The sequence below is a fragment of the Amblyomma maculatum genome, chromosome 3, assembly GCF_055883805.1.
Source record: "Amblyomma maculatum isolate TAMU_Amacu chromosome 3, ASM5588380v1, whole genome shotgun sequence".
Classification (NCBI taxonomy): domain Eukaryota; kingdom Metazoa; phylum Arthropoda; class Arachnida; order Ixodida; family Ixodidae; genus Amblyomma; species Amblyomma maculatum.
The window spans coordinates 108,624,718-108,638,550 of record NC_139346.1 but is presented as its reverse complement, the minus strand read 5'-3'; the positions used below and the strand labels follow the sequence as shown (position 1 = coordinate 108,638,550).

General features: G+C 46.2%; 1 protein-coding gene across 5 annotated transcripts in view; it reads left to right on the top strand.

Annotated features, from left to right (window-relative positions):
• LOC146195531 (monocarboxylate transporter 4-like) overlaps positions 1 to 11,734 on the top strand; it is an 86,229-nt gene extending 74,495 nt beyond the window's left edge. For all 5 annotated transcript variants that reach the window (XM_084597861.1, XM_084597862.1, XM_084597858.1 and 2 more), the window contains one exon: positions 11,250 to 11,734. In XM_084597861.1, coding sequence (XP_084453987.1) covers positions 11,250 to 11,467 — 218 coding nt within the window. In that variant the 3' untranslated portion in view covers positions 11,468 to 11,734. The remainder of the gene's footprint in view (positions 1 to 11,249) is intronic.
• Positions 11,735 to 13,833: the final 2,099 nt, after the last annotated feature.

Here is a 13,833-nt window from a genome sequence, read left to right as displayed (position 1 = left end):
GCTAGACAAGGCATCGCTGGCCTTGCCGTCACGACCTTGCCGTCTCAACCTAGCCTTCTTTCACAAGTGGTGGAGGTCGAATTCGATCCCCTTGCTGCCTCTCACTGGAGCTACGTTCCGGTCGTCGTTTGGCAACTACCACCATAATCATGTCCACCGAGAGCAATCCCGACCCGGCCGGACCCTCTACCTCAGCTCCACCGACGCCTCCGACTCTGCCCACACGTCAACGCGACCCACCGCTGTTCGCTGGTCGTCGTGACGAAGACGTGGACGACTGGCTCGACACATATGAACGCTGCAGTGCCTAAACCGGTGGGACGATGCTTTAAAATTCCTCAACGTTTCGTTCTATCTAATTGGGGTCGCCAGAAACTGGTTCATTAATCGTGAACCCCACACTACTAACTGGGCCACTTTCAAACAGCAATTCCGACAATACTTCGCCGACCCGGCAGTTCGGACTGAGATCGCGAGAAACAAGCTCGCTTCCCGCCATCAAGGTCCCGACGAATCATATGCGTCTTACATAGAGGCTGTTCTTGCACTTTGTCGGCGCATTAGTCCCACCATGACGGAACCTGAACGTGTGCACCACGTCTTAAAAGGGATCAATGCTATGGCATATCACACCTTAGTTGCCCAGAATCCTTCAAGTGTTGATTCAATTATTACGACCTGTCAACGCCTCGACCAGCTGCAGTCCTCTCGACTACAGCCCGGCTTCGCAACTGGTCAGACCTCTGCTGACCTTGATCTGCGGGCAATGATTCGAGCAATCATCCGCGAGGAGCTTCAAGCCCTCAATCCTTTCTGTCGACATGGGTGCGATCATTCTTCCGCACCTCCTAATGACGCCGTTCTCCGCAACATGATTAAAGAAGAGTTAGCTACCATCAGCCGCCCTATGACATCCGAACCTTCTGCAATCCGCCCAGCGCCGACCTACGCGCACGTCGCTGCATCCCCCCCTTCTTTGGATCCCCCGCCCCGACCGGCACCAACATACAATCACATCAATGCAATGGCGATGGCTCAACCGACACAACCCAATTACGCACCTTGGCGTCCCCCCCCCCGACCAGTCTGCTATTACTGTGGTATTAGAGGACATATATCCAGCTTCTGTCGTCGCCGCCTTCAGAACGAGCGCCGTGGTTACGACACCTTCGAATGCGACATGCCTTCAACCTCATATTATCAACGCCGGTCTATTCCAAGCCCACCTCGACGATCCTCCCCACCTCCAGTATCTTCCTCTGAGCCTCGTGGGAACCATGCATCCCGACGCCGGTCCACATCCCCGTACCGCCGCTCAGTTTCCCGTCTCCGCCCCGCAACCGGTCTCCCTGTCCGCCATCCGGAAAACTAAGTGTTGCAGTTTCCGGAGGTCAAACTGCACGCTGCAAACTTACTAAAAGTCCTCCTGATCGCCCGTATAACGTTATTGGTGTTATCGCTAAAGGTGTACCGGTTGAAGCTTTGATTGATACAGGGGCTGCAATTTCGGTCATTCACGCTGATTTGTGCTACCGTTTACGAAAAGTGACAACCCCCTATGATGGGCCTCAACTCCGTGGAGCCAATAACGTCCCTTTGCGCCCTTCAGCGAAGTGCACCGTACGAGTTGTTATCGACGGCATCCGCCATCATGTGCAGTTTGCTGTGCTCTCACCTTGTGCGCATCTCATGATTTTCGGATGGGATTTTTTGTCAACCGCTTCAGCGTTAATTTCTTGTGGTGACCGTGTTATCCGTATGACAGACAGCGATTTTTCATCTGACTTTTCTGAACGACATCATCCCCTCGTTGCCGCCGCTGATACTGTTTTGCCTCCTCAGTGCGAAAAACTACTTACTGTTGTTTCTGACCACATCACTGACGGGGACGTACTCATAGCACCATCATATAATTATCTTGCACGCGGCATCGCCTTCCCGTCAAGTCTTGTCCGGTTCCACAACGGCTCAGCGACAGTAGTGGCCACTAACACTTCACGTGAATCCCTCGTGCTCCCAAAAGGAACTTCTCTGAATTGTATGGTGGATGTTCAACCTTTTTCCCTGATGGTGCTCACCGCCCCTCCGCCTCAGCAACGTGTTTCGTCAGACGTCTCTCTTTCTGTTCTCGCAAAGACTATTAATCCTAAACTCACGCCGAACCAACGCCAAGAACTGCTGACATTGCTTCGACACCACCAAGCCATTTTTGATGCCACTTCCACACCACTAGGACGGACTAGTGTTGCGCACCATCGCATCATTACTGAAGGTAACTCTATCGTTCGACGACGGCCTTATCGGGTTTCCCTCTCTGAACGAAAAGTAATTGAAGAAAATGTAAATGACATGCTTCATCACAATATAATTCGTCCTTCAACAAGCCCATGGTCCTCCCCAGTAGTGCTAGTTAAAAAAAAGGACTGCTCGGTACGCTTTTGTGTTGATTACCGCGCACTCAACAAAATTACCCGCAAAGATGTATATCCGATGCCGCGAATTGATGACGCCCTTGACTCCCTCCAAGGCTCCGAATATTTCTCGACCTTGGACCTCGCTCAGGGTATTGGCAAATACCTATGCACGAGGACGACAAAGAAAAAACCGCTTTCGCAACACCCGATGGCCTTTACGAATTTAATGTTATGCCTTTCGGACTTTGTAACGCACCAGCGACATTTGAAAGAATGATCGACACTGTACTTCGTGGCCTCAAATGGATCCCCAGTCGAAAAAAACGACAGAAAAGTTTCTGATGTTACGACAAGATTTCTGTGCGGTTTTTGACGAGAAACCTGTTGTGACAACAGAAAATTTTGTAGTAACATCAGAAATTTCTGTAGTTACAACAGAAAAGTGCTACAGAACTACAGACAACAGAAATATACTACAGAAAAACTACAGAACTACAGAAAAGTACTACACAACTACAGAAAAATCTGATGGTTACGACAGAACTACAGGATATTTTGTCGTATTTTTGACACAGTTCTGTAGTTTTTTTCGACTGGGGAGAACCTGTTTGTGTTACTTGGAAGGCATTGTTATTTTTTCGGCAACCTTTAATGACCATCTCACGCGCCTGAATGAAGTCCTCACCTGTCTCGCTTCGGCAGGCCTTCAGCTCAACACCAAGAAGTGCCACTTTGCACAGAAGGAAATTAGAATATTGGGACATCTGGTCAGCCATGACGGCATTCGCCCAGATCCTGAAAAAATAATCGCGGTCTTGAACTTTGCTCGTCCACAAAGGATTACAGATTTGCGCAGTTTCCTCGGCCTCGCATCCTACTTCCGGCGTTCTATAAGGCATTTTGCAACTAATGCTGCACCACTTCATGAGCTACTTAAAGCACGCAGCCCTTTCGTGTGGACTGAGCAGTGCGAAACTGCTTTTAATGACCTCAAGCACACCCTCACATCAGATCCTGTTCTTGGCCACTTCAGTGACAGCGCTCCAACTATCCTGCACACCGATGCCAGTGGTCACGGTCTTGGCGCTGTACTTCTGCAACGTGATGCAACATCGCGTGAGAAAGTGATTGCCTTTGCCAGTCGGACTCTCACTCCAGCTGAGAAACACTACACCATTACCGAGCAGGAGTGTCTTGCTGTCGTCTGGGCTGTCCAAAAATTTCGCCCTTACCTATACGGTCGGCACTTCACAGTTGTCACCGACCACCATGCTCTTTGCTGGTTGTCTTCACTCCAAAATTTGACAGGCCGACTTTGCCGCTGGATTCTACGCCTGCAAGAATACCATTTCGACGTCACTTATAAATCTGGTCGCCAACACCAAGATGCCGACGCTCTCTCTCGCTGTTCCCTTTCGGAATCCGCTTGCTGCTTTTCTTCACAATTCATTTCCACCTCTGACTAGAGCCGACCATCTCTTTGCCCGACGTATATCACAACCGTTTGTTTTGACGACTCTGAGAACAAGCACGCTCTCCGCTCACAGCAATTAGCCGATCCCTACTGCCGTCCTATCATCGACCGCCTTATCGACGCTTCGGACCCGCCCAATGCTAGGCTTCGCCGACAGCTTCGCAATTTCAAGCTCGAAGATGGCATCCTACTCCGCTACGTGTATTGCCCTGATGGAACTCGCTGGATCCCAGTCGCGCCGCGTGTGCTTCGCCCACGTATACTGGCGGCTCTCCACGATGACGCTACTGCAGGTCACCTTGGTTTTGACAAAACCTACGACCGCGTGAGAAAACGATTCTTTTGGCCTAGCTTATCTTCCACCGTTGCCAAATACGTCGCATCCTGCCCTCTGTGCCAACGTCGCAAACGGCTGACTTCTTCGCCCGCTGGCCTTCTACAACCTCTTCCTTGTCCCACCACGCCATTCGACGTAGTCGGCATCGACTTATATGGTCCCCTACCTCTCTCCTATGGGGGTAACCATTGGATTATAACAGCTGTCGACCACCTCACACGTTACGCTGAGACAGCACCTGTACCGACTGGTTCCGCTGAAGAAGTAGCAAATTTCTTTTTGCGATCAATTGTATTACGACATGGCGCTCCTCGGGGGCTCCTAAGTGACCGCTGTACAGCCTTCTTATCGAAAGTCGTTGCCGAAGTTCTTCACGCCTCATCCACCCTTCATAAGACAACTTCAAGCTACCGTCCCCAGACTAACGGTCTGACTGAGCGATTTCATCGCACCTTGTCGGACATGATATCAATGTACATCACACCAGATCATCGAAATTGGGACACTATTCTACCATTCGTCACATTCGCCTATAATACAGCAGTACAGCGAACTACCGGTTACTCCCCATTTTTCCTTGTTTATGGCCGTCCTCCCACTACAATTTTCGACGCTTCCTTCTTCTCTACGCCCGACTACTCCACATCAGTACCTACCCATTTTTTATCTCGTGTGGCCAGATGCCGTCATCTTGCCCGACTCAACACGGCAGCGTGCGAGGAAGTCCGCAAGACTCGCTATGATTCTACACATCGAGTGGTCTCTTTTCGTCCTGGTGACGAAGTACTGCTTTGCACACCATTGCGCACCTCTGGCCTTAGTGACAAATTCCACCACCGCTACGTAGGTCCCTATGAGATCATAAGCCAAACTTCCCCAGTGAACTACAAAGTGACGCCTGTTGATCCCCCAGCTGATCGACGCCACCGTGGAACTGAAATTGTTCATGTGTCTCGCCTGAAACCTTTTGTGCGCCGCGATGCATCAATTAGTTAGGAGCGGCCAGGCTGGCCGCTTCCGACCCCCCGGGCAGATTGTGTGAGCCTTCCGTGGATGTTCTTTAATTTGTACATGCCATGATCTTCCTCTTTCATTTGTACATACCATCATCATCGTCCCGCGGCGCCGGCTCCGGCACGCGCCTGGGTTTTGTCATCGGATTAAAACGCTAGACAAGGCATCGCTGGCCTTGCCGTCACGACCTTGCCGTCTCAACCTAACCTTCTTTCACAATATATAGTTGTAGCCGGAGAAGGGGTATGAAATAGGCCGGATGCTCGAAGCATGGTGACACAACAGCGCTTCAACCGTGACTGCCTCGCGAAAGCAAATTCGTCAGCAGTGACAGCACGAAGAAGGATTGTAAAAGAGTCTGCCAATCGCTTGCCATTTTAATCCAAGATTATCTTCTGAAATTCGGTTGCTCATACTCTGCCTTCAAACTATGCTACACTTTCAATTTATGAATCATAAAATTAGACGCGGTATAACTGGCTAGTCAAGCTTGAGTTATGCCAGGCGTTTCAGAGAATCCTGTCACTAATTTAAGCAGGCTTTTATTCATTTGTTTGTTTGTTTTTATTTGTTCATACTGGGCAGCGTAGGCCAAGTCAGGAGTTGCGATTTCTTTTTTACACTACGAAATAACATTGCACCTATGCTCATGGCACTGCACATGCGCCAACAATGAAAGAGATAACAATCACAAAAACCAAAGAACATATGAATGACAGGAAAAGGATAGCCACGTTAACACATCGCAGCCAAGGTTAGGTCCAAGCATGTCATTTCAAACAAACTGCAAATTCTGACACAAGGAATTGCAATAGAATACTGAGCAAGGCTGTCAACAACCGACCGACAGAAACCATAACTCGCAAGCACGCATGAAACCGATTATACATAATTGCCAAGTGCTTTTTTTTTTTCAAAAGCGTACGCATCAGAACAATCAACTGCATGTTTTGACAATTTATTCCACTGCTCAATACCTCGGACCAAAAATTAGTGTTTGAAAGTTTCTGTTCAATATTTTAGGGGTCTGATGTGTTTCGAATGTTTCTCCTTGTAGTAACTGGGATTATGTAATGTGATATATATTTTCCAGGTCTACCTTTTAATTGCCGTTTAGGGCATGAAAAGAACAATATGAGTCTATTAAGTTGCATTCTGCGGTTCACGGTTATCAGCCCAGCTCTAAGTTCGGTTACTAACAGTGTTCTAGGGTACGAGCTAAGTATAACCATCAATGCTTTATTTTGTACTCGCTAACATTTCAGCAGGTTTTGCTGAGTGTAGGGCTCCCAAATACGACTAGCATATGCGATAGGAGGAAGTACTGTCATTTTATACGCCATAAGTTTCACCTTAGTGGTGATATTGTGTAAAATGTATCCCTAAATATTTACATTCTGCCACTTGAGTTAATTGTGTGCCTTTTTTACTGTATGGAGACATTAACGTCTTTCTAGCAGATCATACGCATAAAAAAAAGGGTTTTCGATGCATTCAATTCCATTTACCACTCATTGCATCAGTTGGTAATTTTTTTACAAATGATTACTGAGTTCGATCTGGTCAGCAAAAGAATTTATTCTTGCATACACAATGATGTCATCTGCATAATGCTTCATCACCGCTCACGGCGAAAAACCTGTACCCATATCACTAATATAAATGGAGAACTGTAAAGGGAATTACTGAACACTGAGGCGCACAAGATCGAACAGGCTTGTAGATACTGGAAACCGAGTTCTCAGGCATGACTATATGGTTCCTATATCATTATAGGGCCGCTGTTTGCGGAAATGAAAACAAAAAGGCATTGATGCTAACTAGGCAGTTAATTAACTAATTCTAGTAGTTAACATCTGACTGTTGTAGTTAGGAGCTTGGTTTCAATCAATTAATTTTAGGCAGCCACTAGTAAAGTGCTTAATTTCGAAAACACGAATTTTCTAGGGGATATGCCTAAGCCAACTTGGGTTATCTCGCGCCAAAAGAATCGCGCCTTCGAAATCCCTGCGCTCAAAGATACGTCCACAGTGCGCATTTCTTGCTCCTGGATGGGAAGGCGACGCTCGTGAGACATCGCGTGAACGATTAGGAAAACTTGATGGCGACTGAACTGGATGGAGCCTGGGTTTAAGTTGGAAAAGCTACCGAATTGTACCTGTAGTCCGACTAGAACATTGTCGTCGCCGATGCACTGGCTGCGAACCGTGTGGTGTGTTCGGCGATTCGGCGTGTGTTTTTGGCGTCTTCCGAATCTTCTTGATCCATTTGACCGGTTGCTTCTTCGCCTCCTTCTATATCTTCCCGTCTCCTTCTTCTTCCCTTATTATGTGGCTTGGAGTAAGTAGTTGCTATAGGTACGGCGCATGCTCAGTACTGACTATCGATGATTTTATAAAATTCGCAGCTGACTATCCTAGTGTAGCTTTTTCTAAAGAGACTCCGCTGATGAATGGCTTCCATACTTCCGGCAAGCTTTTACCAGCAGCCGCTGGCTCAGAGGCTGAAGAATGCATGTATTTCCGAACTCTAAATGGTATGCTGCACACCAATGTGCCGAGTTGTGTAAGGACGTTTGAAGACCCTGCTCTCCATTCCTGCTCCAAACCACCACTTCATTTTTCCTCGTGGTTTATTTTGATGGGGGAAGTTTACGTACTCTGCGATCTGGTGCAAGTGGAAACAACTTTTGCGTGTCCCACGACTGATACTTCAACAAAACTTCACTATAACAGAACATGAATACGAATTCATTTCCAAAACAACAAGCCAAAAAGGAAAGGCTTGTCATATTTTTGTTTCTAAACTTACGATAGGTGCACTTGTGAAGAAATAGAGCAGGTCGATTTCGCCAGATGGATTTCTGGATAGCATTCACAAAACTAAAGCGTGCATATAATCCATGGCAAATGCAAACTTTGAGAAGTATAGGCACACTTTGATCGATGCGCGCACCAAAAAAGTGAAGTAGAGATTCTGTCAGGATCATAACGTGGTAGTAACTGTGGAATATTTAGTATACGTCTGCCATATCTGAATCAGCGAACACCGTGAGAACTGGAACGTGTGCCCTGTTGTGGTTCGTATTCTTTACGCTGGTTCCACAAACTCATAATAAGCATTATTTAAAGCTTTGAACGTGCAAATAAAAGAAAAAACAACTGCACTTGCATCCGCAGGAATGACGAAGAATAAACGAATACTAAACTAAAACAATGTTAGATCATGTGATCATACTTGCAGGGATATGCATTGAAATCGTGATTGAAACTCAAACACGCTAATAGCGAAACCGCAGCTCGAACACGAAGAAAATAGCTGAAGTTACGAGACAGACAATCAGTCATTCGCGGCCTTCAGTGGTGACATCGAAAAACCTGAAGCTTGCAAAAGGGACAAGCCCATAATTAACTCTGCTGTACATGCGACGCATCCATCAAAGCGATCAAGAAGCGGCCGGTGTACAAAAGGTGGGACCACACATATCTGTGTTGTGACCGAGCTGCTCGGTGTGCGCAACCCTTATCGGATACCTGTTTTCTTACTGTTAGGTTTCATTTTTCAAGCTGCCGAACCAGAACCGTCGGACGGGCCATTCTCGAGTGTAGAATATCGACAAACGGTCGAGCGAGTGAAGCAAAGGCTCAAATGCCGCCTGTGGCTGCCTGTACAAAGTCGTTGAGTTCCTGAGCGTCGGACACCCAGACGGTGGAATGGCCCGGCCGAGTGGCGTCAGGCTGTTCCCACACTAATTTTTGTTCATGTGTTTTTTTATCGCGAAATCGCGTTTTTTGGCTGGCGTGGAGCCTCCATGTGTGCCGCTACTCACATGGACAACAGCGCTTACTCTTATATAAATGTAGAACATATTAGTAGGCACACACGATGTTTCGTTACTCGTATCCATACGCATGAATCAGAATTGATTATCCGTATTGTCGGAGAGAGTTTTGGCAAAGAAGATCGCAAACATCCAGACGAATAATAAATTGCAGGCAGGAATCCAAGATAACCCAACAATCATCCTTGCCAAGTATTTTGGTATTAGATGCCCCCAGGACAGTAATTCTACACGATCTAGATCATTTGCTTATTTTATTTATTTATTTATTTATTTATTTATTTATTTATTTATTTATTTATTTATTTATTTATTTATTTATTTATTTATTTATTTATTTATTTATTTATTTATTTTGTAAGAGAGATGCATGACCATTGTAAAGGAGAGAGGAAATCAGAGACGTCGTGCGCCGAAGGCGATAAAGAAGTGAAGACGACAAGGCGGACGAAGCTCGAGCTGTCGCTGTGAACGCTGGCCTTCGTAGCTGCTACGTAGGATAAATATATTGCTGTGCGAACCATCTAAACCGCTTCATTACACTTGGTGGAGGTGTCACCTGTTTCCAACCTGGAACTCCACAATCGCACCATGCCCGGCTCTACCATCATGACAAACACCACGACCAGTCTGGCCCGCTTGTTCCCAGCTCTATCATCTCCTCGGGACCAGTGCGGCAGCGCGACCCACCCATATTCACCAGCACGGATGACACCGACGTCGACGACTGGCTGACTTCATACAAGCGTGTGAGTACTTACAATAAGTGGGATGACCAAGTTATATGCTCACCAACGTTATCTGCTATTTAAGTGATGTCGCCAGCTTGTGGTTCTGAAGCCACGAAGCCAATATTTCAACCTGGGCAGCACTCAAAACTAGTCTCACGGAGGTTTTCGGCCGCCCTGCTGTTCGGAAACTTCGCGCCAAACAACGGTTGGGTTCTCGCGTCCAACAGAAAGGCGAAAATTTCACAAGCTACATTGAGGATGTTGTCGACCTGTGTAAACGTCTTGATTCATCTATGACTGAAGCACAGCAGATCAAGCGTGTCCTCAAAGGAATCGAATTGGACACATTCCCCATGTTCGCCGCCAAATCCCCTCAAACCGTTTTTGACGTCATTTCTTTGTGCCAGAGCTATGACGAGCTCCGCATACAGCGTCTCATGACGCGCCATGCCATTTCCTCCGATGAAACACTATCGGTACTGGATCTTGCCAGTGCTCCTCAGGATCACCAGGTGCTTATCGAGCAAATAAAACAGTTTGTGCGGAAAGAGGTGGCTCAACAGTTGTCCCTGGTTACCTGCCGGCCCGATTCTTTATCTTTGTCGCATCCTCTACAGCGTGTCATCCAGGAACAAGTTGCCGAGATGCTACCAAGTACCAAACCAACCCCTATGGTAGCCGCTCCGCTGACGTACGCCGAAATGGCAAGCCGCCCACCGTCCGAAACGCCAACGTACGCGCCCACAACCCACGTCTTCAATCGCCAGCCGCCCGTGCATCCAGTGCCACCTACGAAGCCTGCTCGGCCTCGCACCGGTCCCCGCCATTTAAATCCGTAGCGCACACAAGATAACCGCCCGATATGCTACGTCTGCGGTGTAGCTGGCCGTGTGGCCAGCTACAAAACACTAGAAGAGTTCACCAATACCGCCTTCGGCCATACCAGAGGGCGTACCATTATCCGCATAATCACGAGTGTGCCGTGAAACGTGATCTAAAGGTTACGGTGAGAGCTGTGCGGCAACCCTACTATCCTACTTATGGAACAAGGCTACCAAAACCTAGGTGCGGTTAAGATGTTCAACACTCAAGGGTTGAGAAATAAGGGAACCCTTCATGACAGCTATCACTACAGCTATGTTGGTAGATCACTGTGTGTTGCGTGCTACGGGCGCCATGAGTTTGCCTTTTCCTTTATTTTTCAATAAATTATTTTAAAGTCAAAAGTAGATTGCACTACCAATCACGCAGTTGTGAACGTCGAAAATTTAAAATCTCTTGTTTTCGTAAGTTTTAAGGCCACGTTCGCTCCCTTCGTATATATATCTTGTTAATTTGCATTACAAGAAGCATAACTAGCTATACCTTTGTGTGGAGCTGAGCGATTATTGATGTTTCAACTCCAATTATATTTTGTTTGTAATTTAACACCTTCCAGGTTTCTTTCGAGACAAACTGGGCTCGTACAACGGCCTTTTCCAAATGCTGGGAGGAATGCTTCTCCTCTCGTTCATCTTTAACGTTGGACTATGGATCGCCGGCAGTTGCTCAAGACCTAAGGGCAGTAAGACGACGTCCGTCCAAGATGGCGGGAATGTGCCCATTTCCGAAGCTCTTTCTACACTAGGCAATACAGAACAATCTACATCCCTCTAGGGCTGAACGCACCGGCACAAAAGCTGGCATAATGATGACTTTGGCAATGAAAGCCGTCGTCAGAGAACCGACTACCGCAGTGACTAAGCGAATGTGTTCCACGCACTAGTGAAAGTTTTAATGTCGCCTAAACTACTTAACACAGCGAAGCTGTGCAATAAAGTTTTCCGTAACTCTATCTCATTATCATGCAGTCACCAACGCTTACATTGACTTTCACAAGCAGAAAAAAAATTAAAAAATAAAAAAAACTTGAATGCATCTTTCATTCGCGCAAATCTACGCTTATAGTAGTCGGCAAAATTCGTTATAAGGAGGGTTGCATGTAAGTATATTTACAAGCTTTTTATATAACTATAGTAAACGCAACTGCATATGATGACTCGCATAGAAACGTTTGGCAATGGATTTCTTTTGGCTTTCTCTAAGCTGAGGTGTGACACGTATCGTGCCACACACGAGCCCAGCTTGCTATATCAACTAATGTGTGTGTTAAGTCGAACGTCTGACACTACAACATGCAGCAAGTCGAGCGTTCGTTGTTACGGCCAAGCAAAATCTATCCCAGCACAACAGTGGAGCATGTCTATATTGCATGGTGTTTTCAGCACGAAGCTGATTAGGCTTTGTAGCGAGAGCTACATTGGCCACAGTGTCGCCATATTATTTATTTATTTATTTATTTATTTATTTATTTATTTATTTATTTATTTATTTATTTATTTATTTATTTATTTATTTATTTATTTATTTATTTATTTATTTATTATACCTCAATAGTCCACGAAGGACATCACATGAGGGGTGGACTGACAGAATAATATTAATGTGGATACTGATGATCTTCGATGGCAGATTTGAAGTGAAGTAGATTGATGATAGATACAACTTCGGATGGAAGGTCATTCCAGTCATTGGCTGTTCTGATGAAAAAAGACTGCTGATATGTTACAGTGCGAGATTGCTCACGGTAGACTGCATTAGGGTGAGAGTTGCGGGATATTCTATGAGCGAGTGTAATGGGGGTGACATCGTGGTTGAAGCTATGATAAAATCTGTGCTCCAGGGAAAAACGGGTAATTTTGCGACGAGAGGCCAGTGTGGGATGGTGGAGCTTAGATTTTAGAGCAGAAACGCTAGTGTGATAAGAGTAGTCGGAACAAATTATTCTTTCTGCACGGTTCTGGACAGATTTGAGCGTGGTGATAAGGTTAGCATAGAAAGGATCATACGCGACACATGCAAATTCGAGTTTTGGACGAATAAAAGTTAGTTAAGCAAGCAGTTTTATGGAACGAAGGGCTAATGAAAGATTACGCCGTAAATACCCTAGAACTTGATTTGCTGAATTAGTAACATGATGTATGTGATGGGACCAGGTTAAATCTTTACCTAAGTGGATGCCAAGGTATTTATAGGTGTCAATTGATATCATAGGATTCGAGGCAATTGTGTAAGTATTATCCTAGTGGCTACGCCGGCGATGGAAAGAAAGAGAAGCTTTAGTACTATTTAGTGGCATAAGCCAAGTTCTGCACCATTCCTCTATGCGGACAAGATCATCTTGAGCTGATGACAGTCGCAGTGTTTACTGGGTGGTGGATAACGCAATCATCGGCAAATAGTCGAGCATTAGACCTGATGTTAAAAGGTAAATCATTTATATAGATAAGAAAGAGAAGAGGACCTAAAACAGTACTCTGTGGAACGCAAGACAAGACAGGAGAGAGAGATGACGAGTGTGAATTACATGGACGAATTGATAGCGATCAGTTAGAAATGCACGAATCCAATCCAGAACCGAAAGATGCAGGTTTAGGCGTGACAATTTAAAGGGACACTAAAGAGAGAAAGGAAGTGGGTTTGCATCGATAGAATGCCAGTTCCTGATTAAAAAAAGACCACTCTTACAGAAAACAGAGCTGTTATAAGGTAGTAAAGAAGAATGACAGAAATACAGGTATCGCCACCACACCCAGACGGCCGAGGCTCGCAACTACAAATCACGTGACGCGCTAGGGATCCCGGAGGCTGACAAATGCAAATTGCGTTGCATGTTTGAATGCGGTAGTACGTTTTTTCTTAAACATGATAACACGCTTTTATCATACGTAAACGACGGCGAAAAGACAACGTAAATGTTGCAAGGCAAAAACATAAATATACTTGGAGGCGCCACAGGCGCCCACTTCAGTTTTGGTTATGTTTCGGCTCAAGCATTTCGTGCGCACTCGGATAGTTTGTTTGAACCTGCAGCGCCCGAATTACGAGCTTGGAGCAGCAGATGCGCCTTGATGGTTCCCATTTGAGCATTTGGAGGCACGAGCGAGCGAAATCCGCTACCGCTGACACGCTTCTTCGTTCAC